Source organism: Dermacentor variabilis, chromosome 1 (assembly GCF_050947875.1).
Source record: "Dermacentor variabilis isolate Ectoservices chromosome 1, ASM5094787v1, whole genome shotgun sequence".
NCBI lineage: Eukaryota > Metazoa > Arthropoda > Arachnida > Ixodida > Ixodidae > Dermacentor > Dermacentor variabilis.
The window spans coordinates 241827621-241854396 of NC_134568.1; the positions used below are offsets into that span (position 1 = coordinate 241827621).

General features: G+C 44.5%; 1 protein-coding gene across 1 annotated transcript; it reads right to left on the minus strand.

The window, feature by feature from the left end:
- Window positions 1-987: 987 nt before the first annotated feature.
- Window positions 988-25736, minus strand: LOC142573182 (cytoplasmic dynein 2 intermediate chain 2-like). Its single transcript, XM_075682759.1, has 7 exons — window positions 25565-25736; window positions 23624-23754; window positions 20443-20596; window positions 15776-15880; window positions 11852-12021; window positions 11185-11387; window positions 988-1383 (listed from the first exon to the last, which is right to left on the minus strand). The coding sequence occupies exons 2-7, from the start codon at window positions 23744-23746 to the stop codon at window positions 1245-1247; spliced, it is 894 nt and encodes a 297-aa protein (XP_075538874.1). The 5' UTR covers window positions 23747-23754; window positions 25565-25736; the 3' UTR covers window positions 988-1244.
- Between the last annotated feature and the right edge of the window lie 1040 nt (window positions 25737-26776).

Sequence of the window (26776 nt, forward strand, 5' to 3'; positions counted from 1 at the left end):
CTTAACTAACTCCTTAGCTTTAGTTAACGGAGTAAAGCTTATCAAATCTTATATCACACACGCGTAAACCACGAGTTTGCAAAGCTTTGGCTCGTGAACGTTAGCGCATGTGAACTTGGAATATATTTCCATGAAACTCGCTTCGTCGCAGGCCTCCTTTGCGACATTGTGACGATGCCCTTCGTAGCTGCAATAAGCAACGCATATAAGGCGCCTCAATGATTGAGGCACCGTAAACGCATACAGCCACGACGTCATCTGGGGCCCAGTGCAGTTTATTCCATTAGTTAGGAGCCCTTTCTTTCGAAATATTTTTTCTAGCCGCGTGTGGGGCGAATGTGAAGGATCATCCGTGTACTTCCTTCTTTCATGTCGTTCTCAATGAAACGTCAATCCCGATGAAAGGTGCGCCCCAACTCTCGTTTCCGTGAGCGAACAAAGTTCACTGGACGTCTGCGAATATAAATAAAGAAATAGAACATTGAGGCGAAAGGAAACGTCCCGGCACGTGGCCCACTGCAACTAATTTTTGCGCGGCTTCGGTCAAAAGAGCCGACGGCATCTCGCTTCCCGCCGCTTTCATGCATACATACTCGCAGACTGATGAGACCAGGTCATACTAAACTGAACTCGGCAGGAACACAGTGCACATTTCCTGCCGAAATGGCGGTTCAAAACCGGCGGGCCACAAAGCGCAGCGGAGCTGTGAATTTTTTGCCTTGCCGTTCAACATACCCCGATTAGCCGCGTATAAGCTGGACTGAGTGCTCTCTTTACTTCTTAACTGGAATGCCCCAGCTTTCCTCCGGTGTTTGCCAGGACTGCGCAAGAGGCCGATAGCTTCCTGCTGGCTGTTACAATATCAACCAGCACGCTGCGAAACGATTTATTGCCGTGAGCAAACCTAGCTATTCACTGAACTTGCCATTCACTTAAAAAACAGATCCCTGCACCTACCATCCGTTCTGCCAAAAGACCTTGCTCCATTTCACTAAACTGTTCCTAACGCCCAAAACAATGTAAATTTTTAAAGGATATTTATTAGATTATTTAATAACCAGCCATAATTATTATTTTCCCTACACATAGGTTAAATATATCTCGGTCACATCGCCGTTTATCGGCAAAAAGCTTTTCAGCACCTTGGATATGAAGCGCACTAGCCTGCGACACGAGTTAATAACAAACCATACACACACGTACAGCAAATGTTGGATGTTGGCTATCAACCCGGGGAGTGCGGGCTACTCGGATGCAAAGGTGCCATTGGCCACATCCCTAATGAGGTCGCTCTGGTTTACTTCGCCTGCCGCCACCAACTTGGAACCCAGCTGCCAGACTTGCGTGTTGCCGGGACCGCGACTGACGAAGACCAGGTCTGGGCTGCACAGGTAAAAACCACGCGAATGCTCACTCCACGGACTCATTTTCAAAGCAAACGTGGTTCTATTTCTTACAACGACATATCTGCCGACGGTACAGTCCGCAAAGAAAGAGAATGTTCGCAGACGCACCTTTCTATGTGCTTGCAGTGATCATAAAGCGAAAGAGTGGTTGCACTCGAGAAGGCAGCGGTTTCGTGAAGCAGAGGGCGCCTTCTTGGCCCCGATTCACGAAGCATACACGCAAGAGCGTTTCGTAAGAACAGAGCGCCTCCAAATTGCTTGAGTGTACGTATGATAGCGGAGGTATATAGCGAGTGCCAGTGGTAAACAGCTCTTGTACGATCCAAAAGCTTTGCGAATTCGGGCCCCTGATTCTTATGCAGTCTACACGGGAAGTGCATGTGGCGCCGAAGAAACAATAAAACATCTCCTGTGTGACTCCCCAACATATGAAGGGGAAAGGATTGCCCTTCGGACAGATTTTGAGTGCTTAGATGAAAGACCGTTCACAGAAGAGACGATCTTGCGACCGTGGCCACGTGCGTCTACGATGTACAAAACCACAAAAGCGCTGCTGCTGTTCTTCAAATGCACCAGCCTATATGACCGCTTGTGAATGACTCAACGACGAACGTTTGATTGAGTGTGAACCGTGCACAATGTAAACTACTCTCCTCCTCATCGTTTAGTCCCCTTTCCTCCTTTCCTATAGTGCAGGGTAGCGTAGAGGGATCAGCCGGGCTAACCTTCCTGCCTTCTATTATAACCTCTCTCTCTTTATATATATATGTATATATATATATATATTATAGACCAGGTGTTTTTCTTTAGAAGTTTAGAAGTTCCAACATTTTTTAATATTGCGTGTGACAGAAAGCATAATTCTTACCCTTGGACTATGTTACTCGTTGAACCAGCCATTACTTCTACGTGAAATCAAAATGCTTAACTAAATAACATGATTACCCTAACTAACCTTTTATTTAATTATTTTACGGCACATATTTAAATGTACGAATTATATCCGGTGAGTTCGCAAACCGTATCCACTTGAAACGAATTCTCTAGACTGCACCAGTTTCGATATATTAATTTTGAATCTGTCCGACGAAATGCATTGGTATTCCATTTACTTTTGTGCTTCAATGCATAAAACAGCTTTTTATTAAAGTAAGTAATTGGAACGCCAATAAATTTTGTCGGACACTTTGAAAATGAATATCTCGAAACTGGTGCAGTCCTTAAATTATGGGGTTTTACGTGCCAAAACCACGATTTGACTATGAGGCACGCCGTAGTGGGGGACTCCGTAAATGTGGACCACCTGGGGTTCTTTCACGCGCACCTAAATCCAAGTATACGGGTGTGTTCGCATTTCACCCCCATTTAAATGCGGCCGCCGTGGCCGGAATTCGATCCCGCGACCACGTGCTTAGGAGCGCAACACCACAGCCACTAAGCAACCGCGGTGGGCACTGGTGCAGTCCAAAGAATTTGTTCCTAGTAGATACGGTTTCCGAACTCACCGGCTATAATTCGTAGATTTACACATGTGCCATAATGTAACTAATTCGAAAGTTAATATGTGTAATTACTTTAATTATTCAATTAGGCGTAGAAGTAAAGGCCGCCTCATCGAGTAATTTAGATCAAGGGTTAGAATTGTGCTATGTGCTACAGGCTAATTGTGAAAATTTTTTGACCATCTAAAAATAACTTGTCGCCGCTGGGAGCCAAACCCACAAACAGCACGGGGTCATGGGTTCGAATCCTGGCAGCCGTGCCCGCATTTAGACCTAGGTGCCCGTTAAAGAACCCCAGTTGGCGAAAATTAATTCGGAGCCCGCCACTACGGCGTCGCCCATAGCCCCAGAGTCGCTTTGGGGCGGTAAACCCAGTAATCGGTCAATCGATAAACCAGTTGTCTTATACCCTGCGGGGGAAGTTATTGCCAGTTGTTTACATCCAGTCAAAATCCGCCGGTATCTTCACAAAGCAGCGAACAAAGAGATGATATCCTAGTTTTTAGCATGATTTAGTTCGCATCGTGTGTGCACAAAGAAATCTCAATCTGGAAAAAGAAGAAGATTAGACTTAGTGAAAGATGCCTCTCGTTGCGGACAAGTATTGCTCTGGTAGCTACGCAATGTAAAAGCACCACGTGTCGCATTCGAGAAGCGTTTCCGTACGGTAGAATGGTTCCTACGTGCGCGTGCCGCTGAATTGGGATATCGATTATAACATCTGAGCAGACGCTTGGGACATGGAAATAAACTATAGCAAAACAACATTTACGCATATTCGCTCAGGTAGGCGCGAACTTTCCTTCACTTACCACATCGGAAACCATCCTTTAAGTAGTGCAGCTTGTTTCAAATACTTATAGGAGTTAGCATTATGCACACATTGCAACGGCACTCACACATTGATAATGTGTGTTCCAAGGCAAACCAAAAACTATACTTTCTAAAGAAAAAGCTGAAATGCGCTACATGGGAGGTGCAATTAGGAGCCCACAAAACGTTTGTACGACCAGCCTTGGAGTACGCTTGTGCTGTGTGGACTAGCGACGCACGGACTCCGTTACGGCCTCGTTAAAATCGTGTGAGCTAGAGTGTCTGGTGGAGGAACGCAGACGTAAACATGGGCTAAAGTTTCTTTTTAGAACCATGAGTGGGCGAAGAAAAATCGACAGGGATCTATATCTGCAACATCTAGGAACAAGATGCGATCGTCAAAACAACAACAGGGCTATACAACCTTATTTAACACGCGCGGGTGCTTTTCATTTCTCCTTTTTAGGTAACACAATTGAAATGTGGAACAGTGTGTCTAATGCAGTTGTGAGCAATGAAAGGTCTACCGATTTTGCAAATGCCTTAGATACTTTTTTCTGTGATGATGTATACTAAATTTTGGTACGAGCATTTATTTGTTGCCTTTTCTTTGCATAATCACTCCTCTTTATTCCTTGGTTTTCTGTTGTTGATTACCAATAGCGTCAGTGAATTTGTATGTTACATAGAATATAATGCTTTATGTATGAATATCATGCATCATGAATTTTGACACATCACCCTCCCTGTAATGACTCCAAGAACGGGGTTGACAGTGTCAAATAAATAAATAAATAAATAAATAAATAACAAGGACATCGGCGATGATGTTCGGTCAGTAAGATTTCTTACAAACGAAAGCTTTTGTTAATTAGGCCTGGCGTTATACGTAAATTTGAATAGCATTTTTCGCTTGAGAAAAAAAAAGTAACTTTTATTGACTACCTTTTACGGCATTCCCTACCATGCCCACATTGTTCGCCATGATACTTCACCTTCACCCGCCGCGGTGGCTTAGCGGCTATGGTGCTGCTCTGGTACGCACGAGGTCACGGAATCAAATCCCGACCGCGGAGGCCGCATTTCGATGGGAGCGAAGGGCAAAAACGCCCGTATTCCGTGCATTGGGGGCACGGTAAAAATCCCCCCGCTGGTCAAATATAATTCGGAGCCCCCCACTACAGCGTGCCTCAAAATCAAATCGTGGTTTTGGCACGTAAAACCCCAGAATTCATTCATTCGTACTTCACCTTCACTCCATCTGTCTAGGCCAGTACGCCACACAACTTCCCTGCAACGCCACATCGATACTTTAATGCCCTGGCTCATGCTCGTAGTACACAAGATGAGCGCAATACTGACAGCAAATTTATTACAACGAATAACGAACAGTGCCGTCGACGTTTTCAGGAAAAACAAATCATCAACATTCAAGCAGACATAGCGGCTTACATTTGGAATGAATGCCTGCAAAAATCATTAACTGACCAACGTTAGATATCATATGGGCCAACTTTTACAGCGAAGCTGTTAGCCTCTAGTTGGTCTAGATCTTTTGTGTCCGCGTGCGCGGTGCTTACACAAAAATGCGGGCCGATCCCGGAGACAGTGAACTGAAACGGGAAGTGCACAGTGTGCTGCTTCTCCAAAAGGCATCACATGACTTCATGAGATGACATCATCCCTTGACGAACATGTCATCGCGTGACGTCACGTTTGACGTTATGACGTCGTCAGGCGATACCGTCACGTGAGAATGACGTTATTCTTGTATATTAAATGGTCTAGCGTGCCTTTCTCCTTACAAATTGTGCAGAGGCCGTCGTTATAGTCCCTCGTTTGAGTTAAGTAGATCCAATATGGTGATGTATAATTGTTTCCCTAGAGGCGCCGCCAAATGCAAGCGTCTTCCGGATAGAGAGAGACCGATGCGGAGGTGGAAAGATTCTTCTTTCGGCTTTGTAGTTATCTACGTATTCCCTCTGCGTGATGATGTTATCTTTGATCCCTGGAACTGGCTGCTCTAGAGCTGTCCGGTGGTAGAGTGCTCGGGCGAGTTCGTGAGCGGCTTCATTACCCGGGACTTCTTCATGGGTCGGAACCCAAATAAATGTTATTCTCTCCTAGGAGGGTGTTTGAGTAGAATTTGGAGGGCGCCTTCCGAGATTCTCCCTTTGCTAAAATTTCGGACAGCTAATTTGCTATCGCATAATACGACTCCCGCTTTTGTACCCCCGTACATGCGAGCGCTGTACTGCAACCTCCTCGGCTGTGTTTGAATTACAATCTGAAGCTATCATGTCTACAGCTTGTCTGTAAGTCGTAATTTACGAATTTTCTGATGCCAATTACTTTGTGTACACCGACACCTTGAAGTTCCGCGCGCAATTCGTTATGCCACAAGGGTGCGGCAAAGCACTGATGGCCAGCTAAGGCCAGCTGATGGCCAGGTTTGCCGCGTAGCCGAAACCGTTCTCATTTGAAAAAAAAAGCCCTGTCAGTGCACTTCCGTATGCGCTTATGCACACCTGCTTGCTCAGGCTGTAGCGCGAGCGTTCCAAATGCAGATTTGAAGCAAATCGTCTCCACCGTAAGACAGTGCTCTGTGGCACAGCTTGCAAAGCACTCTAGATCTGCCATTGGATTTTTACATGAATACGCTGATTCCGTATAGCACGCCCGTATAGCCTGGCGGACCTGACAGCTGCGATCCTGCTCCCGGCTGGCAAAAACAAGACTGATTTTTCCCCCTTTACCCAGCAATCCTCTGCACCACGTGCGACGTTCGTCTTCGTATCGAGACTCCAGCCTCTAAATCCGAATTAGCGTACTGAGCGTTAAATTTGATGATGAGTATCATGTAACATCCCTGCCTCCGGACAGGCCGCCATTGGAATATGAACCTGGCAACGTTTAACGCTAGAACGTTATCTAGTGAGGCGAGTCTAGCAGTGCTATTAGAAGATTTAGAGGGCAGTAAATGGGATATAATAGGGCTCAGTGAAGTTAGGAGACCAAAAGAAGCATATACAGTGCTAAAAAGCGGGCCCGTCCTGTGCTACCGGGGCTTAGCGGACAGACGAGAACTAGGAGTCGGATTCCTGATTAATAAGAACATAGCTGGTAACATACAGGAATTCTATAGCATTAACGAGAGGGTGGCAGGTCTTGTTGTGAAACTTAATAAGAGGTACAAAATGAAGGTTGTACAGGTCTACGCCCCTAAACCCAGTCATGATGACCAGGAAGTCGAAAGCTTCTATGAAGACGTGGAATCGGCGATGGGTAGAGTCAAAACAAAATACACTATACTGATGGGCTACTTCAATGCCAAGGTAGGCAAGAAGCAGGCTGGAGACAAGGCAGTGGGGGAATATGGCATAGGCACTAGGAATAGCAGGGGAGAGTTATTAGTAGAGTTTGCGGAACAGAATAATATGCGGATAATGAATACCTTCTTCCGCAAGCGAGATAGCCGGAAGTGGACGTGGAGGAGCCCGAACGGCGAGTCTAGGAATGAAATAGACTTCATACTCTGCGCTAACCCTGGCCTCATACAAGATGTGGACGTGCTCAGCAAGGTCCGCTGCAGTGACCATAGGATGGTAAGAACTCGAATTAGCCTAGACCGGAGGAGGGAACGGAAGCAATTGGTACATAAGAAGTCGATCAATGAGTTAGCGGTAAGAGGGAAAATAGAGGAATTCCAGATCAAGCTACAGAACAGGTATTCGGCTTTAACTCAGGAAGAGGACCTTAGTATTGAAGCAATGAACGACAATCTTGTGGGCATCAGTAAGGAGTGTGCAATAGAAGTCGGTGGTAACTCTGTTAGACAGAAGACCAGTAAGCTATCGCAGGAGACAAAAGATCTGATCAAGAAACGCCAATGTATGAAAGCCTCTAACCCTCCAGCTAGAATAGAACTGGCAGAACTTTCGAAGTTAATCAACAAGCGTAAGACAGCTGACATAAGGAAGTATAATATGGATAGAATTGAACATGCTCTCAGGAACGGCGGAAGCCTAAAAGCAGTGAAGAAGAAATTAGGAATTGGCAAGAATCAGATGTATGCGTTAAGAGACAAAGCTGGCAATATCATTACTAATATGGATGAGATAGTTCAAGTGGCTGAGGAGTTCTATAGAGATTTATACAGTACCAGTGGCACCCACGACGATAATGAAAGAGATAATAGTCTAGAGGAATTCGAAATCCCACAGGTAACGCGGGAAGAAGTAAAGAAAGCCTTGGGAGCTATGCAAAGTGGGAAGGCAGCTGGGGAGGATCAGGTAATAGCAGATTTGTTGAAGCATGGTGGGCAGATTGTTCTAGAGAAACTGGCCGCCCTGTATACGCAATGTCTCATGACTTCGAGCGTACCAGAATCTTGGAAAAACGCTAACATAATCCTAATCCATAAGAAAGGGGACGCCAAAGACTTGAAAAATTATAGACCGATCAGTTTACTGTCCGTTGCCTACAAAGTATTTACTAAGGTAATTGCAAATAGAATCAGAAACACCTTAGACTTCCGTCAACCAAAGGACCAGGCAGGATTCCGTAAAGGCTACTCAACAATAGACCATATTCACACTATCAATCAGGTGATAGAAAAATGTGCGGAATATAACCAACCTTTATATATAGCTTTCATTGATTACGAGAAAGCGTTTGATTCAGTCGAAAGCTCAGCAGTCATGGAGGCATTGCGGAATCAGGGTGTAGACGAGCCGTATGTAAATATACTGAAAGATATCTATAGCGGGTCCACAGCCGCCGTAGTCCTCCATAAAGAAAGCAACAAAATCCCAATAAAGAAAGGTGTCAGGCAGGGAGATACGATCTCTCCAGCGCTATTCACAGCGTGTTTACAGGAGGTATTCAGAGACCTGGATAGGGAAGAATTGGGAATAAGAGTTAATGGAGAATACCTTAGTAACTTGCGATTCGCTGATGATATTGCCTTGCTTAGTAACTCAGGGGACCAACTGCAATGCATGCTCACTGACCTGGAGAGGCAAAGCCGAAGGGTGGGTCTAAAAATTAATCTGCAGAAAACTAAAGTAATGTTTAACAGTCTCGGAACAGAACAGCAGTTTACAATAGGTAGTGAGGCACTGGAAGTGGTAAGGGAATACATCTACTTAGGACAGGTAGTGTCTGCGGATCCAGATCATGAGACTGAAATAATCAGAAGAACAAGAATGGGCTGGGGTGCGTTTGGTAGGCATTCTCAGATCATGAACGGCAGGTTGCCATTATCCCTCAAGAGAAAAGTTTATAACAGCTGTGTCTTACCAGTACTCACGTACGGGGCAGAAACCTGGAGGCTTACGAAAAGGGTTCTACTTAAATTGAGGACGACGCAACGAGCTATGGAAAGAAGAATGATAGGTGTAACGTTAAGGGATAAGAAAAGAGGAGATTGGGTGAGGGAACAAACGCGAGTTAATGATATCTTAGTTGAAATCAAGAAAAAGAAATGGGGGGGGGGAAGGGCATGGGCAGGACATGTAATGAGGAGGGAAGATAACTGATGGTCATTAAGAGTTACGGAATGGATCCCAAGGGAAGGGAAGCGTAGCAGAGGGCGGCAGAAAGTTAGGTGAGTGGATGAGATTAAGAAGTTTGCAGGGACAACATGGCCACAATTAGTACATGACCGGGATAGTTGGAGAAGTATGGGAGAGGCCTTTGCCCTGCAGTGGGCATAACCAGGCTGATGATGATGATAATGTAACAGAAACTCTTAGATGTGTCAAATAAAATGGGAATTGCCTTCCAATACGGTTGCCTTCAAGTTTATAATATAAAGATATGCAGTAAGCGCAAAATTTATAACGTTAATTGAATGAATGAATTCTGGGGTTTTACGTGCCAAAACCACGATTCGATAATGAGCCACGCCGTAGTGGGGGACTCATGATTAATTTCGACCACCAGGGGATCTTTAATTTGCCTCCAATGCACGGAACACGAGCGGGTCTCCATCTCGCCCCCACCGAAATTTCATCCCGCGATCTTGCGCTTAGCAGCGTAGCACCATAGCCGCTAAGCCACCGCGTCGGTTAAGGTTAATTAACAAAATTTTGATAATTATATACTTGCTGACTGTATATGTTCTCGAAAATTGTGCCCGCCAAAGCGCATAAACCACCGGTGCAAGCAGCACTCGCGTGGCTAGCATAGCGTTGTTTATTAGCTGATAGTTTAACTTTGTGCACCCTGTACAGGTAAATTAGCGCAGCCTGTTTTCAAGCCCGTCCGTAACTCGGTGTCAGAATTGTCCCTGTTGTGCTCTAGTTGCAATTTTTTCAATCGTTTACTGTATATATTGCAGTGTGGCCGAATCAGAATCGGTTTTTATTGAGATCATTAGAAAGATTACAAGTTGTCAATATTCAGGAGGTCCCGAAGTCAAAGACTGCAATGGGACCTCCTTTACAAAGTAAACGTAATAAAACAAAAGTACAGCAGTTTCAACAAATTGTTAACATAGAAAAATTACAGGTTTTTGTATGAGTAGCATGATTGAAGAACTACATATGCATAAATGTCATGAAAAAAGCACTTTATATAACACAATCTCGTTGACAGTTAAATTAAAAATTAAATTATGGGCTTTTACGTGCCAAAACGACTTTCTGATTATGAGCACGCCGTAGTGGAGGACTCCGGAAATTTCGACCACCTGGGGTTCTTAACGTGCACCTAAATCTAAGCACACGGGTGTTTTCGCCCCCATCAAAATGCGGCTGCCGTGGCCGGGATTCGATTCCGTGACCTCGTGCTGAGCAGCCCAAAACCATAGCCACTGAGCAACCATGGCGGGTAAAATAATCAGTGTGGCCTGATACTAGCGTTTCTATTGAAATTAAAAGTACCATTCTGTACTGATCATGCTGATAAGAGCTACTGCAAAATGTTTTGAGATTGATGCACTACAGTCGAGGCTTTGCCGTGTAACGACGAATTTACGCTGTAACGGCATTTTACAAAGGCTGTCTGTCCGATGTACTCTATATAATCGTAAGGGCCATTACAGCGAAAAAAAATATGCTAAGTTCACATTTGCCCAGAGTAAGCACTCGTCCGCATGTGGAAGAACTAGCCGAAAGCATCGCTGTCAGGTCCAGAAAAAAGTCGGCTCTTTAAAGCGCGACGCAAGAAAAGCTCTAATACGCACGGCTATAGCGAGATTTTATGCGGAATGTGTTCTGGAGTATCCTGCGCGAGGCACCGAAGGCGCTTGGAAGGCAATAAAGACAAACTCCGCCACCTCTGCCTTGTTTCCCTATTCTTTCCATGTTTTCTAACTCAGCCACTTTTGCATCTCAAAGCACGTCACGGCCAGACCTAAACCGCGGGCAGGCGGCTCCAGCCATGCGCCTGTCAGAAGGGAAGCTGCCTCGGCGTTCGAGAGAGCGAAACATTTGTAGAGTAGCGATTTATCGCGTTACCTGCGCGCGCAGTACTCGAGGCTAGTGCCAGCGCCACGTTCAGTGTTCAATGGAAACTCCGCCACGGGAGCTGTGGTGCGACGCAGGTCGTAGAAGTCAAGGCGGCCGTCGCCCTGAAGCGCCGCTAGCAGAGTCGGCTGCGAAGGAGACCAACGGACCCTAATGGCCGCCTCTTGAAGTGGAATGGTCAGCACCGGCTCCAGCTGCGATTAGAGCACGTACCAACTGTTTTCAGTTGCTTCATTTCGGTACGCGACACTATATTGCACTTCGCACTGGTTCGCAGCGAGCGTCGCACGTTGAACGGACCCCGTAATACGTCAATAAAGCTATAGAATGATTGTCGGTGACACTTGAGTCAAAATTACTGGATGGCAGTGGGCAAATGTTCATTCCATTTGTTGTTTTTTTTTATTTCAGTTATTGCAGTAAGCTGAGACCTTGCAGCGAGGTTCGCAAGAGAAACGAACGTTACAGTTTTCAGCATAATTCGCTTGGTGGTTAACATAATAATTGGTGGTAACATAATTGGTGGTAACATAATTAACATGGTGTTTGGGGCACGCGCTCGCAAGGAATAGTCGCGCAATATGGACAGCCCGAAGAATGCATCCGGTACAAAAACCCTCGACCGGCACTGTTCTAGCTTGACACCATGTAGGATTACCTGCAGCAAGCTGAACACTTTGACTTCTCTGTCCATGCCGCCTGACGCAAACACATTCCTCTCGAAGGGAGACGAGTGGACGTCGAGTGTGTGACCACGGTGGGGAGGGAATCGTGCCACGACTGGACAGCTGTAGGTGCGCTCCAGCGATCCTTGGCCCACGACTAGGGCTGTAACGAAGCATCAAGGCAACCAGTTGTTCGCGCATACCTTGCAGAATGTCTGCAACACAAAAGGAATGCAAAGTATTCACTTCATAATTTTCGGTCATTGCTTCTCGGGAAACAGAATCAGTACAACGTATTTTGTGTCCAAGCTAAGAGCGTGGAGTTCTGGAACATGGAGCTGCTAGAACTGTTGGGATTTTAAAGCGAAGTTTCTTTGCCTCTTCCTTCGACTGTCCCATTGCTACTGCTGTTGCTGCTTCTGCTGCTGTCTGGCACACCGCGTCGGTGGGTGGTTCAGAACGTATGTGTAATGATAGGAGCGTGGCAGAGAGGAAAGGCGACGCGAGAAACTTGTTTCAACCTTTGCACCTGGCCGAATGCGCACAATGTCCTTTCAAATTATAGGCCTATCTCATTAAGGAGCATACCGTGCAAAGTGCTGGAACACATAATATCATCGGCAATAATGACGTACCTGGGTCAGCACAACTTTTTTTCAAAACCAACACGGGTTCTTGCGTGGTCGTTCCTGAGAGTCACAATTGTTCGAAATCGTAGCCGACCTTCATGACGCTGTTCGTCACCTAGCAAGAATCGACGCCGTCTTCATCGACTTCGTAAAAGCGTTCGAGAAGAAGGTTGCTCACACTCGTCTTAAAATGAAACTTGCAAATCTTAATATAAACAGGAATGTCCTGAAGTGAATCCTGGACACACGTCATCAATAGCAGAGTGTCAATGCAGAGCCCACCAGAAACTTTTGGATTAACGCAAGAAAAATTTAGATGGGCGGCTGTGCCATTATGTGGCGAAAAAATTCAGCAATATATAAGTTGATGGCGTGGGCGGCTGGTGGACTAAAATCTGAATGCAACTTAACGGCCACTTGGTTTATAAAAAAAAGGCCGCCGTTTGCACAGCGTGCCGATGTGCAATAACAAAAGAGAGAGATATAGAGAGCGAGATAAGAAAATATCTAAGAGATATAGAGAGCGAGATAAGAAAACACAGGTGATGCAGTTTGAACATCGCAGGTGAGATATGCCGGTGATGTTTTCTCACCTGGAAAGCGCGCATTTTATTCGCTTGAGATAAAAGAGTGGGCAATATACCATTTAGGCGTTTTGAAAGCTGATAAAAATATGTGGTGCACTTGCTGCATAAAAAGAAATGACGCAAATGACTTTTTAGTAAAGCAATGAAGGGGGCTAGTTGGTGAACGTTCATGGTTATATTGCGCTCAGTTTTACAAACACGATACTAAGGAAGGACAGGACGTGGACGGACGAAGCGCAAACTACCAACTGTTTGATACTGTTATCATCAGATAAAAAAGACGGATTAACATCGGATAAAAAAGACAGCCCAACGCCATGACGTTCAAGTTCTGTTCTCCGCCCCGCAAAAACTAAAAGGCATGTGCAAGAAGGTGAACGCAGGATCCAAAGAGGCCAACCCTAGTGGTACGGTCTGTCAGACTAAGCACGCAAAAAAGTACGTGGAATGCGCTACTTCAGTTGTTTACCAAATCCCACTAGACTGCGGGAAAGTATACATTGGGCAAACTGGACGTTGTCTAAACGATAGGTTACGGGAGCACAAATACACGTGCCAGCTTCTGACAGCACCTAGCAACTTGGCCGCACATTGCAAACAGTGCAAATGCTCTCCGCTAATAGAAAGCACCACAGTCATCGGAACATCAAAAACAAAAACGGAGCGAGAAATATGGGAGGCGCTTGCGATAGCTAAAGAAAAAGAGACGTGCGTAAGCACTCCGTCCATCGCGCTTATCAAAGCTGAGGTCGAGTTCGCCAGGGCGAACGGGTGCATGTGAAGGATGTATGCCTGACCCAAACTATAATCACATGTCGTCACCTTGTCATATCTTTTTATATGTAGCCCCCCCCCCCCCCCGCACCATATCTCCTTGTATATAAGCGCGTTCTTTAACAGTATCAAACAGTTGGTAGTTTGCGCTTCGTCCGTCCACGTCCTGTCCTTCCTTAGTATCGTGTTTGTAAAACTGAGCGCAATATAACCATGAACGCAAATGACTCCAATGGGGTCGGCGCTTGTTCAAACAAGGATGCTTGCTCGGTATTGTAATGTACTTTTATGACAAGCAAAGCGACGACGCCCGTATTACGCCTAATTTTAGGACGGTTTTCGTCACTGACGAAGACCAAGTTGAGCGTATGTCTAGTGAAAAGAAAAAAAACAGCGCTACAATGACGCGGACAAAAAGAAAAACATGTACGACGGACAGACGCATACATTCAGCAAAGATATTCAAACAATGTATGACATGTTCTTTTAGTGCGCGTCTTTGTAGCGCTGTTTTTTCTTCAAGTATGTTACACCAACTCACCCACATCAAGCTCCTAATGAAATTAATTTTTTTTAAATTAATCCAGCTGCCTGTTGCAAAATGTTACAAACGGAAACTTATAAGAGATATAGGGATGCTAAACAACCAAACTTAGTAGATTGAAAAATTTGCCCGAACCCGCGACTGCCGCTAGACCTGGAGCCGCTGATACCATCTGTGCTAATTAAACTGTTTGAGGTATTGGCAGGACGCGGTAAAAAAAAGAACTCGAAGCAAAGTAAGGTCAAACAATGTGTTTACCATAAACAGTGCATACATTCAGCAAAGATATTCAGACACTGTATTGACATTTTTATACATAAAGCACTTTTACCCTTGTTGTTTTCCGAACGACTCACTCTGTCGAAATATACTTAACAGATTTATAGTCAGACTGCTTCCCGGGTCAGAAATATCAACCTTTATTTTCCGAAGACTTCATTCTGCCTACGCAGAGATCTGCTGGCTTGTCTGATGTAGTCTACAAGGCGCGCCCCTCTATTGGGTTGACGACGTAGCAATTTCTTTGGACATAAGCCGTCATAGCGTGCTGTGTGGCATACATCTGCCAAGCCGGCGTAGCACAAATGCGCCATTTGATGTCATTGGCCAGCATTTGTTTGTTCAGTATTGGCTTATATATGCTGTATACCATATACCCCCATACACATGTATCATTTCCTGTGCAGCCTCCGTCATTCATAAGAATGATCACTGGCTGGTACCTTCGCTGCTTACTGTCACAAGGCACCAGCGATTTATATCGCTCCTGGATGCGAATCACATTGAAAATCTAGGCACTAGTTTTAGGGGCCTTAACCATTTGCACCACGTCACCGCCATAGGTGGTGCATCACCAGACAGGTGACACAAGGCAGTGTATTTTTGAAAACGTCAATCTCTGTGCGGTGCAGTCTTAACTAGGAAAATCATTCCCTTTAGCTGCACAGTCCAACCGCTTCCTCGGCACTTTTCTTTCATGTTTGCGACCCAGGCCCGTAGCGACATTAATTTCCTTCCATATTTGTTACAATTTGCAAGAAGGCTGCAGGAGGGTTAGCCACAGCATGTCTCCTTGTTAAAAAAATTAAAATAAGAAGAATGTAAAAAGAAAACTAGAGGAAAAAGGAAGGACGGAAGGAAAAAAGAAAAAGCGAAAGAAAGCCGTTATATACAACACATATCCTATAAGTACGTTTTATCGTTATTTTCACATCGCATTCGCAAACACTGAGCGCTGGAGGCAGATGTGGCTCATGCGAAATGAGCTTGCGCCGGCCGCATACAACAACAAAATAGCTCTCTCAGAGACCACAGCGCTGAACACTGCTGCGCCCGGAGGCCTCGCAAGGGAATGGTATACAAGCTGTATGCGAAAAGTCTTACGTGCTATCGGCCGCGAAAGACTGAGCGACCCTTGGAGAACTCCGCCTCCTTCAGTTCCCATCACGAAGACGGCGTCGTCGAAATGGTTCTTGGCAAGTGACGTCACTGAAAGAGGAACGAGGGAGAATAAGCGAGTGCTCTTCGCGAGATGCAAAGTAGCAGCTGCCGTAGTCTCGCCCGTCTGAAACGTTCGGCAAAGAATTACATGCAAGGGGGCCTCTATTGCTCGCTTCCGAGCACCGGCTTGGGTCGCGCAGCGCGCACGCTGGAGGCCCTGTCCAACTTGTTTTCTCCGCGGACGCGAGTTTCCCAACATGACGTTGACGGAAACAGCCGGGCGGCGGTGCTAAAGGCAGTCTAGCGGCAGTTTACGTGGCTTGTTTTTCTTAATCCACTGTACCGCTACCCGCAGCTCTGTCGGATTAGTCGTCTACACGTCCGCCCCACGGCGCGCTGTTGAAGCTCAGTGCCCGGCAGGCGCCAGCCTCCTGATAGTTGGCCTCGCTCGCCTTGACCTTTGCGCTCTGCTTGGCGGCGAGCACGCGACGCAGTATGCCGGCCGCAATTCTCACGGCTTGGCACGGGCGGAGAAAGACCCACGGTATAATTATGCAATTTAAAAAGTACAAGATCAACTACGTTGTGATCTGTTACTTAACTACCACTGTATCGTTATAAGCTTAAGAGGAAGCTTTAGCTCGGGCCCAACTCCGACGCGGCCAATTCAAATACATGTAAAACGCAAAAACACTTTTCTGAGATAACCCCTGGACCGATCTTAATGAAATTTGCTAAATTTGAGAGAGAATGTTAAATTCTAGTGACTGTTGGAAGCGGAATTTCGATTTAGGGCATAAATTTTCTGAAAAAGATTTTCAAAAATTCGAGAGTTTTACAAAGATAGAAAAACGAAGTTTAAAAATTAATAGCTCTGCATCAATAACAGCTATCACGGTTCTGTAAACGGCATCCATTAGACCATTGAAAGTGGAGAAATCCTATATGTGATTTTATATCTTACGTGAATTTGTTACGTTGTACACAAGGGTTCTGAAAAAGTTGTATTTCAATATTACTAAATTTCTTGACTTTCATGTGTAACATATAAGATTTTTCCGCTTTAGATGCACTATTAGTTGCGATTCACAAAGTTGTGATGACATTTTTCATTGCTGAGTTACATAGTTGCAAACCTGATAGTTTCGTTTTCCGAAAATGTTTGATTTTTGCCAATTTCTAATAAAGAATTCACAGCCTAAATAAAGAATTCGAAGGCAACAGTCACTAGAATGTATGTTTTTCTTCTAAATACAACAAACCTCGCCAAATTTGGTGCAGCGGTTGTCGAGAAAAACGAATTCTCCTATTACGTGTATTTAGATAGGAGCACCCGAGTTAAAGCTGCATGACGCAGTGAGCGGATAGTTGGTGCCATGTCACTAGAAATCTTGATCGCTCAAGTCTGTTCTTTAAGGCAGTCTGTCAATGATTTGGCAACGTAAAAAAAAAGAAATGCTGGCACGTGCTCCACCATGAGCTATGAATGAATAAAGAAAATCGAGATGTGGGAAGAGAGAAATGGATGCCAACAGGATGAGAGAAATGACAAGAAAATAAAGAAAATAACGCAGACTGGACTAAAGAAAACTGAGTACTGACTGCAAACAATGGTAGAAGAAAGCTTGGAGGGAAAGGTCACCCTAGTTTGCGTTTGTGTCCTAATTTCTAGCCCCATTTTCCAACTTCGATCCTTTTTTTTTTTTGTCCGTCACGAAAGGGAGCCAGCGGTCATGTGCTGCCACACTCGTGTTTACTTAGTAGGACATGAAAACACATGGGCCTCTGAGCATGCTTCATCAAATTTCAGTGCCATGTATTTCACTGTTAGTGGTTAAATTTTTGCCGGGGTTCCAAATGTGTCAGTGATCCGGTAGGGTTTCTCCCTTGATAAACTGTGCAGTAAGCTCTCTCTTATCGGTTTTCCTTTTTCCTTTTTGTTCATATCATGTTTTCAAGGCTTTTTTTCTCCTCTCGTTTTTCATTCTTCTTTCTATGCACTATATTTTCAATAGTATTTCGCTACAGCATAATCTCGATAAACGGAAATTGCTTAAACAGAATTGCCAGTTAAGCGGACTAACAGTCTGTCATGGTTGCTTTTGTATTCGAACAAAGTAAAAAAACAACTTTCGTAAAACAGCACCAGAATGTTTGGAACTCCCTATCAGCGGAACTACAGAAACACGCTATATATATATATATATATATATATATATATATATATATATATATATATATATATATATATATATATAGAGAGAGAGAGAGAGAGAGAGAGAGAGAGAGAGAGAGAAACAGGATCTGTTTTCTTTTCATTTTTCTAATAGAGAGGCTTCCATCCTCGGTGTTTGCACCAACGAAGGTGGCAATGAAGCGACGAAAGGAACGCAAAGTGACTGTTGCAAAAAAAAAAGGAAGAAAGAAAGAAAGAAAGCACTGTTATACGACTATCGGAGCGCGGCCGACCTCCGTTCTAGTTAGAGGATGCAGACTTGGTGCATTCATTAACCGTATATAGTTTGGTCTTTCTGTATCGACATCGATAGCACCACGATGGTCAATGTACATAATTACCAGGTCGCATTCAAACATATGTGAGTGCAGAAACACGTTTGGCAACCTTTCCTTTCTTCTTTTTTCTACAGCGAAGCTGTATACCTTTACCGTCCAAGAAAATTTTCGTGTCGTTGTTGGCGTGGGCCAATCCCGAAGATAGTGCAATGCCGGGCCGACCCGCGGCGGAGGTGCCGTTCGCCATTAAGGGGTCCACATACACAGCTCCGCTGGCCATCCTTCTTCACAGAGTGTAAGGGCACTGAGATGTTTTTCTTGTCCGATTCTTTTTATTGCCACTTGGAGAATATTTAAGTAAATCACTTAACTTTTGACGAATCCGTTATCTTGGGTTTGTGTTTACATGGACTTGTAGGTGGTCCCGGCTGACGCCAAATTATCGGTCGGCGACTGTACCGGTTCCATAATAAGTGCTAAGCCCCTTGTCGTACTGTTTTTCTTCCTAACTAGCTGCCTACATTCACTTCTTAATAGCCAACAATTTCTGACAACAATGTTAAGAAGGTGTATAGCATAAAGTGCTGCACCCCCGCACATCTTTCTTCGTAAACGGAAGTCCTGTTTATCGGAACATATCTTTCTGATACATTGAGGTTAGATTATACCGTATTTTCTGTTCCTCCTTTTGTCTTTTCCAAACGATGAATATTCCTTACACGCAGCTGTACTATGGTTTACTTCGGACAGACGATACAGACGATATAGACGAAGACTAGATTGATGGATGTGTCATTCAGGAAATAAGTAAGAGAGAGAGAGAGAGAGCGATCTATAGTGTCCGCTGTTCCGTTACTTTTGCCACCATCCCCTTTTTCGTCATGCATTTTCCTCTGCTCAAATCGTAACAAACACAAGCGAGCCCTCTTCAAAGGTTTGTGAAGGGGAAGAGACGGTGTACACTTGACAAAAAGGTCTTAAGGAATGTTTCGTCCATAGCTTAGTAAGGATTGGTTGATGGAGGCAAGAGGCAGTGTGTGATGATGAATAGGAGAGAATAAATTCTCATTCTCTCCTGTCTGATCTCGACACAGAGAAAGGAGCAAGGCGATGCACACGAGCACGCGGAAGCTGCTATTATTTCCCCCAGAATCTATTTATAGCACTTCACTGACGTCACAGGTGCCTCATGCTGCGCAGCTTACTTAATGTGGCACTCTTCTTGTGACCAGCTGAACGCGTAAGTACCGCTAAAAGCATATACGGTCTCTGGTCTCTGCTAAGGTATTCTTAATTGCAACGTATACGTTCAGAGCGGTACTTTTTCTGTCTCGTAAAATAATACAGGAGAGTCGCGTTATTTCCGAAAACTCGGGAGGCTATTTTTTCCCCCTTTTCCTTCGAAGTAGGCGGACGTCGTGACCATGAGCATTACGAACCAGACTCTCGAGCCAAACAGTAGCCGAAAATTAGAAAGAATTTCACATTCGTAAGTGAAATGTTACTAAGAACACTCGAGGGTGCCTCTCCAGTGCTGTTAGCAAATAATAGCAAAACGTTCGGAAAATGAGCAGCACGAAAGTGGTCGCAGCTGACTAGGAGAATGCAGTCGCCACTGCAAAACCGCCTTAGTTCGCATATAAAGCCGGTGATGATCCCCTCCCAGATCTTTGTAATACATACAACCCTGTGGTCTGTACGCATACAGAGCCTGCAATGCTAAGCAACACACGCTACTGAGCACACGAATTAAACAGCATGTTTCCCACAGAATACGAGAAACAAGTGTTCGTCCAAAGCATTGCAGTAAGCTTACACGTCCCCCTCACGGAAAATATAAATAACAAGTATAATACAGATTGATGATGCTAAGTTTCTGAGACAAACAGAGACAGAGGTAATAAGACATGGCAACTTGTGTTCAGTGACATTTTCGGATAATCGGCTTTCAGCGCTTATCATTACGCGGTAGCCATGGTACCAGGAAATGTATATGAGTACGTCTGTGCTGTCGCTTCTTGTTTTGCGACAACGACATCCGGTTGGGCACATTGTAAGCTCAAAACACTTGGTAAATGAAGAAACCGATGACTTACCTCCGACATGTGTTCCGCTTCCTCCGCTTGGAACCTGCTTGTGGAGTCGTACGTTTTCGGCTAGCAGTAAGAAGTAGTTGACGACTTCAAGGTTGCTCTTTCGAGTATCATGTCTCCATTGGATAACCATGCCGTCTAAACCACAGCTTAGCAGCTTTGAAAGGAGCCACAAGAAATAATTGTCACAATTCGTCGTTGGATGAGCCCACAGCAGCGTTAAGCAATCATTCTTTTTTACGTGCATACTTATAGCAAAGAATGGACACCCGACACAAACAATCTCAAGCCGCTTGCTTTTCTGCAGTCATCATCATCATCATCATCATCATCATCATCATGAGCCTGTTTTATGTCCACTGCAGGACGAAGGCCTTTTCTCCTTATTTTTTCCCTGTGATCTCCAATTACCCCTGTCCTGCGCCAACCGATTCCACCTAGCGCCCGCGAATTTCCTAATTTCATCGCTCCACCTTGTCTTCTGCCATCCTCGACTGCGTTTCCCTTCTCTTGGTACCCATTCAGTAACCCTAATGGTTGAACGCTTATCTAACTGGCGTATTACATGACCTCCCTAGCTCCATTTTTTTCTCTTGATGTCAATTAGAATATCGTCTATACCCGCTTGCTCTCTGATACAAACCACTTTCTTTCTCTCTCTTAACGTTATGCCTAGAAATCTTCGTTCCATCGCTCTTTGCACGGTCCTTAACTTGTTCTCAAGCTTATTTGTCAGTCTCCAAGTCTCTGCCCCATATGTCAGCACCGGTAAAATGCACTGATTATACACCTTCCTTTTCAATGACAATGGTAAGCTTCCAGTCGGGAGCTAACAATGTCTGCCGTATGCGATCCAACCCATTTTTATTCTTCTATGAATTTCCTTCTCATGATCAGGGTTCCCTGTGATTAATTGACCTAGGTCAATTACAGACTCCTTCACAGACTAGAGGCTGACTGGGGATATTGAACTCTTATTCCCTTGCCCAGCTACTCATCATTATCTTTGTATTATGCATAATAGTCTTCAACCCCACTCTCACATTCTCTCTGTTAAGGTCCTCAATAATTTGTTGTAATTCGTCTGCATTGTTGCTCAATAGAACAATGTCATCGGCAAATCGAAGGTTGCTGAGATATTCGTCGTCGATCCTTACTCCTAAGCCTTCCCAGTTTAATAGCTTGAATATTTCTTCCAAGCACGCAGTGAATAGCATTGTAGAGATAGTGTGTCCCTGCCTGATCCCTTTCTTTATATGTATCTGCCTGATTTTCTTGTTTAGAATTAAGGTAGCTGTAGAACCTCTGTAAATATTTTGCAAGGTATTTACGTAAGCGGTCTGTACTCCTTGATTACGTAATTCCTCTATGACTGCTGGTATCCCTACTGCATCAAATGCCTTTTCGTAATCTATGAAAGGTCTATAGAGAGGCTTATTGTACTTTGCGGATTTCTCGATAACCTGATTGATGACATGGATGCGATCCATTGTAGAGTATCCCTTCCTGAAGCGAGCCTGTTCCCTTGATTGACTAAAGTCCGTGTTGCCCTAATTCTATTGGAGATTATTTTGCTAAATATTTTATATAATACTAGAAGTAAGCTAATACACCTATACTTTTCAATTCGTCAACATCTCCCTTTTTGTGGATTAGTATAATGTTTGCATTTTTCCAGTTTTCTGGAACCCTTGCAGTCGATAGACACATCGTATAAAGAGCCGCCAGTTTTCCAAGCATTATGTATGCTCCATCTTTGATTAAATCGACTGTTATTCCATCTTCTGCTGCCGCCTTTCCTCGTTTCATGTTTTCTAAGGCCCTTCTAACTTCATCGCAACTTATAGAAGGAGCCTCTGTAACCTGTTCATTAGTACTTTCAATGGAGGTATCCAGGCTGCTCTGGGTATTATACAGGTCAGTATAGAATTCTGCTGCTTTTACTATATATTCGAGATTGCTGATGATATTACCCTGCCTACCGTTCAGTGCATACATCATGGTTTGTCCTATGCCAAGTTTCCTTCTCACTGATTTCAGGCTGCGTCCATATTTTACGGCTTCTTCAGTCTTTCTCACGTTATAGTTTTGAATATCACTTATTTTCGCCTTGTTAATCAGTTTTGACAGTTCCGCGAATTCTATCTTATCTCTTGAGTTGGACACTTTCATACTTTGTCGTTTCTTTATTAGGCCCTTAGTTACTTGGGAGAACTTGCCTACTGGTTGCCTTGATGCCTTGCCTCCCACTTCAATTGCTGCCTCTGAAGCCAGCCTAGTTACAGTTTCTTTCATCATGTCTATGCCATCTTCATCTCTCAGTTCTTAGGCTGCATATTTGTTTGTAAGTACCAGTCTGAATTTGTCTGCTTTTACCCTTACTGCCTATAGGTTGACCTGTTTCTTCTTGAGCAATTTTACTCTTTCTCTCTTCAAATTGAGGTGAATTATAGCTCTCACTAACCTATGATCACTGCACTTTACCCTACCTTATAACACTTCTACATCCTGCATTATGCTGGGATCAGCAGAAAGTATGAATCAATTTCATTTCTTGTTTCACCATTAGAGCCTTTCCAGGTCCACTTTCTGTTGCTAGGCTTCCTGAGAAAGGTGTTCATTATTCGAAGGTTATTCTTTCTGCGAATTCTACCAGCATCTCTCCTCTAGCGTTCCTAGAATCAACGCCGTAGTTGCCAATTGCTTGTTCACCAGCCTGCTTTTCCCCCCTTTTGCATTGAAGTCGCCTATTTCTACAGTATACTGAGTTTGCCCTTTTGTCATCTCTAATTCAACATCTCCATAAAACTGATCTACTTCTTCATCATCATGACTGGATGTTGGAGCGTAAGCTTTTACTACCTTTAATTTATACCGCTTATTAAGTTTGATTACGACTACAGCTACCCTCTCATTAATGCTGTAGTAGCTGCGCAGTATACATGCTCCCAGCTAGGAACCAAGAGAGATTATTTCTGTATCAAATACGTGGCGCACTGAAGAACGTGTGGTGGTGGGCGAAAGCTATGTTGCCAATATCATAAGGGATATGTGACGACTGTTGCGAGCATCAGCCTCGCTTTCAGTCCTGCGCGATTTGACATTTGGATTGACGATCATGGATTTTCTAAAATCTTCTGCAAAATAAACAGATATCAATTGTATCTTCCTCCTGACAACTTACAAAGTTCGAATCTTCAGCGTTTCCGATCCACTCAACGCATTTCACCAAATCTCGGTGATTGTCATGCATCACATTTGGGGATGAAGCCCACTGGTCACTTGTATTTTGCATGTCCCAGATCATGATGTCTCCTGCATGATGAGTAGTCGATATTATTCACTAGTAAAAGAGTACGCTAGGAAATCATAAAAGAAAGAGGAGTGTAGGACGACATAAGAACACCTTTAACAGTTCTTTGCGCTGTTCGCCATGTTGGTCACAAATCAATTACGCTGACTTCACTCGTGTGGAGCGAGAACTTCTCCGGGACAGCGGGCATAATACCAATCTCTGGTCGTACTTTAATTACGCATCGGGTGTGTTAATTTAGCACGTGACCTGCACCAACGTACAGTAAAATGCTCGTCTTCATGAACATTTTATCTACTTCCGAACCTCTGACAAAACGTTACGTTTGCGCAATGATTCGATAATCGCGCTCTCATAAGTTTGGCGAACTTATTCCCAGATGCTATGAGAACGCCCAGAAAGGAAGAAAGCCGTTACGCAGCAACGTGTGCGGTATGCCAATGTTTTTTTTGTTTTTTTTTTTTTTTTTTTTTGCGACGAGACATGCAGGCACGCTTACGCTGCCACTTCTGAACCACATAGTGGGATGTGCGGTATGTTCTGCTTTCATTCAATGTACCCGGTGCGTATGGCATGCAAACATATCTCACACTTTAAGAAAAAAAGGGCTAAAAAGGGTAGGGAGGTTAGCCCTTTTGGGGACTAATATATATGGGATGAACTGCTACTCCCCATGCACTTACTCCTTCGAGGACTAACAGTTGCCCTTTTCCGATGCTCCTCAAGGGAGTAACGGTCATTCTTTCCGATGCTCCGAAAAGGAGAAAATAACGAAATTAGGCATTTATACCCCGATAAAAAATTACTGAGCTGAAAAAAAAAAGGTGCCCAAAAGTAGGACTCGAACTCATGCCTCCTCATTCACAAATGATGCACTCTAACCACTTCACCACGGTGGTCGGTTGAGCAGGCATAATATTGAGACAAGGTTAAGCATCAGAACTCAAGTGCGGCAATATAAAAGCGACTCGGTGTCTTGCGTACTCTATGCAGGGAGAGTCTAACGTTGACAGTACTTGCAACCATAAGCGACTGCGAAAAGAAATCTGCACGAAAATTCTTAGGGTGATTTAAACTGAGGCACTACACGATGTATACGTGTAGCGAGCTCAAACGGGGCACCCAAGACGACAGAGAAGGCCAATTTTTTTGTAACTTAGCGTGTCCCATTTGAGCTACACATCGCTTCAGTTAAGTTCGTAACCTCCTTGGAACGGAAGGAACTTAGGCACTATCGAGCAAGAAAATCTAGCCGCCTATCAATGACTTGCGCGTTTAATGTGTATCGCTCACTTATGGCGTGCGCACGAAGGGCATGGCTCTTCACATTCCAGCTTTTAAGTTTCACGCAATTTTCTCACGAAGAGGCAAGGTGCTGCCTTGCAAGTAGTTCAATAAACACTGCACGAACTTCGAACTATTCACGATTTATAGAGAATACCGTTTTCGCCGGATCGCTCCATGACACGGACGAAAACAGCGAAGTGCATGGAGAGTAACTGTTGTCGGTCGTCCTCCCGTTGCTCTCTTTCCGACCAGGGACTAAACACTTACTCTCCGAAATTTGCACACGGCACGCACATTCATGCACTTAGTCCTCTGAGCGACGAAAGCGCCCTTTTTAGGACTAACGGCCCAGTTACTCCCGTTTCCACCGGGATTTTTCTTAGAGTGCATCCCACGGTGGTCGACTGCATTAAAACGGCTTTCATCGCTGCTCACGTGAATCGAACCAGGTAATAGCGTCTCTTGCACGAGATAGGATGCGGAAAGTGGAGGCAGAGCAATGCAGTCGTACGTCTGCTTACTTACCGTGCACTGTGCCTGCAACCAAAACTGACGCCCTCTGCGGGTGAAAAGCGACGGAGGTGACGCAGGTGTCCGTGGGGAGGAAACCGCCGGTCTGGTTGAAAGCGTGCGAGCGGTGGGGATTCCAGAGAAACACCCCGGCTTCGTGTGTGCACCACTCATCGTGATTGGCAACTCCACACGTGCTAGAAGTTATTGTCAAGGAGGACGTCATTGAATGCGTTTGCAAAGATTACTGGTAGTAGCGATATGTGACATGGCGTACAATGCCATGGCAAGGCGCGTAGTGTACATATCGGACACACGAGACGCAAGATGTCATATTATAACTAAAATCATAATCAACCCCGCAACATGCGGCTTTTGCAACACCAATTAATTTTGCACTACCGAAGTTCTTTTTTTTTTGACGATTCCGTTCACATATATACTATGCGCAACACATGTAATACGGCCGTGGCCGGAGTTATAGTCGACCTGCCCTGAACTGTGAACGTTCGTAAAAAAAAAGTTAAACTGAAAGACAAGCATTCTTCTTTCGAAACAACCTGCCGTGGTTGCTCAGTGGCTATTGTGTTGGGCTGCTGAGCACGAGGTCACGGTATCGAATCCCGGCCACGGCGGCCGAATTTCAATGGGGGCGAAATGCGAAAACACCCGTGGTGCTTAGATTTAAAAATTTAGGAAGCGTTTCGTTTGTACGTGATATCTGCCATTGGTAGGCAGCTGTTCGCTATAGTGATATGTCCAGCGTCACGATTGGCTATTCAATTCAATCATACGAACAATTCCGGAGAAATAACTTTTTGTGAATATGGGCCCCGGTTCATATTCTCTTGAAGTAGACAATATTGGTTCGACAAGCTAAGCTTGCTGAAGAGCTGCGCTCCGTCGGCACACGTTTTTACTGATGAAGCATGCAATCTGAAGTGCGTCGTTTTAGACTGAGACAATGAAAATTCCGAACTTTTTCTGCACCGATTGGTAGCCGTCACACTTGATAAGCACACAAGGCATTATCATTTCTTTGTCTTCCTCACTTACTTTAAATTTATATGAGACCGGTTCGTTCACGGGCTTGATTTTCCTTTCTTTCTTTCTTCCTTTCTTTCTTTCTTTCTTTCTTTCTTTCTTTCTTTCTTTCTTTCTTTCTTTCTTTCTTTCTTCCTTCCTTGCCGCTGACGACTGCGCCGATATTCGCGGAGGAACACCTTT

Bases quoted from the DNA above. Each gene is read 5' to 3' on its own strand.
- LOC142573182 (XM_075682759.1), bottom strand. From the start codon at position 23,746: ATGATCTGGGACATGCAAAATACAAGTGACCAGTGGGCTTCATCCCCA. The intron at 12,022-15,775 runs GTAAGACTTTTC...GCTTCGTTACAG, and splicing joins TCTTTCGCGGCCGATAGCAC to CCCTAGTCGTGGGCCAAGGA. The intron at 1,384-11,184 runs GTAACGCGATAA...TTACCTGTGCAG, and splicing joins CTCGAGTACTGCGCGCGCAG to CCCAGACCTGGTCTTCGTCA.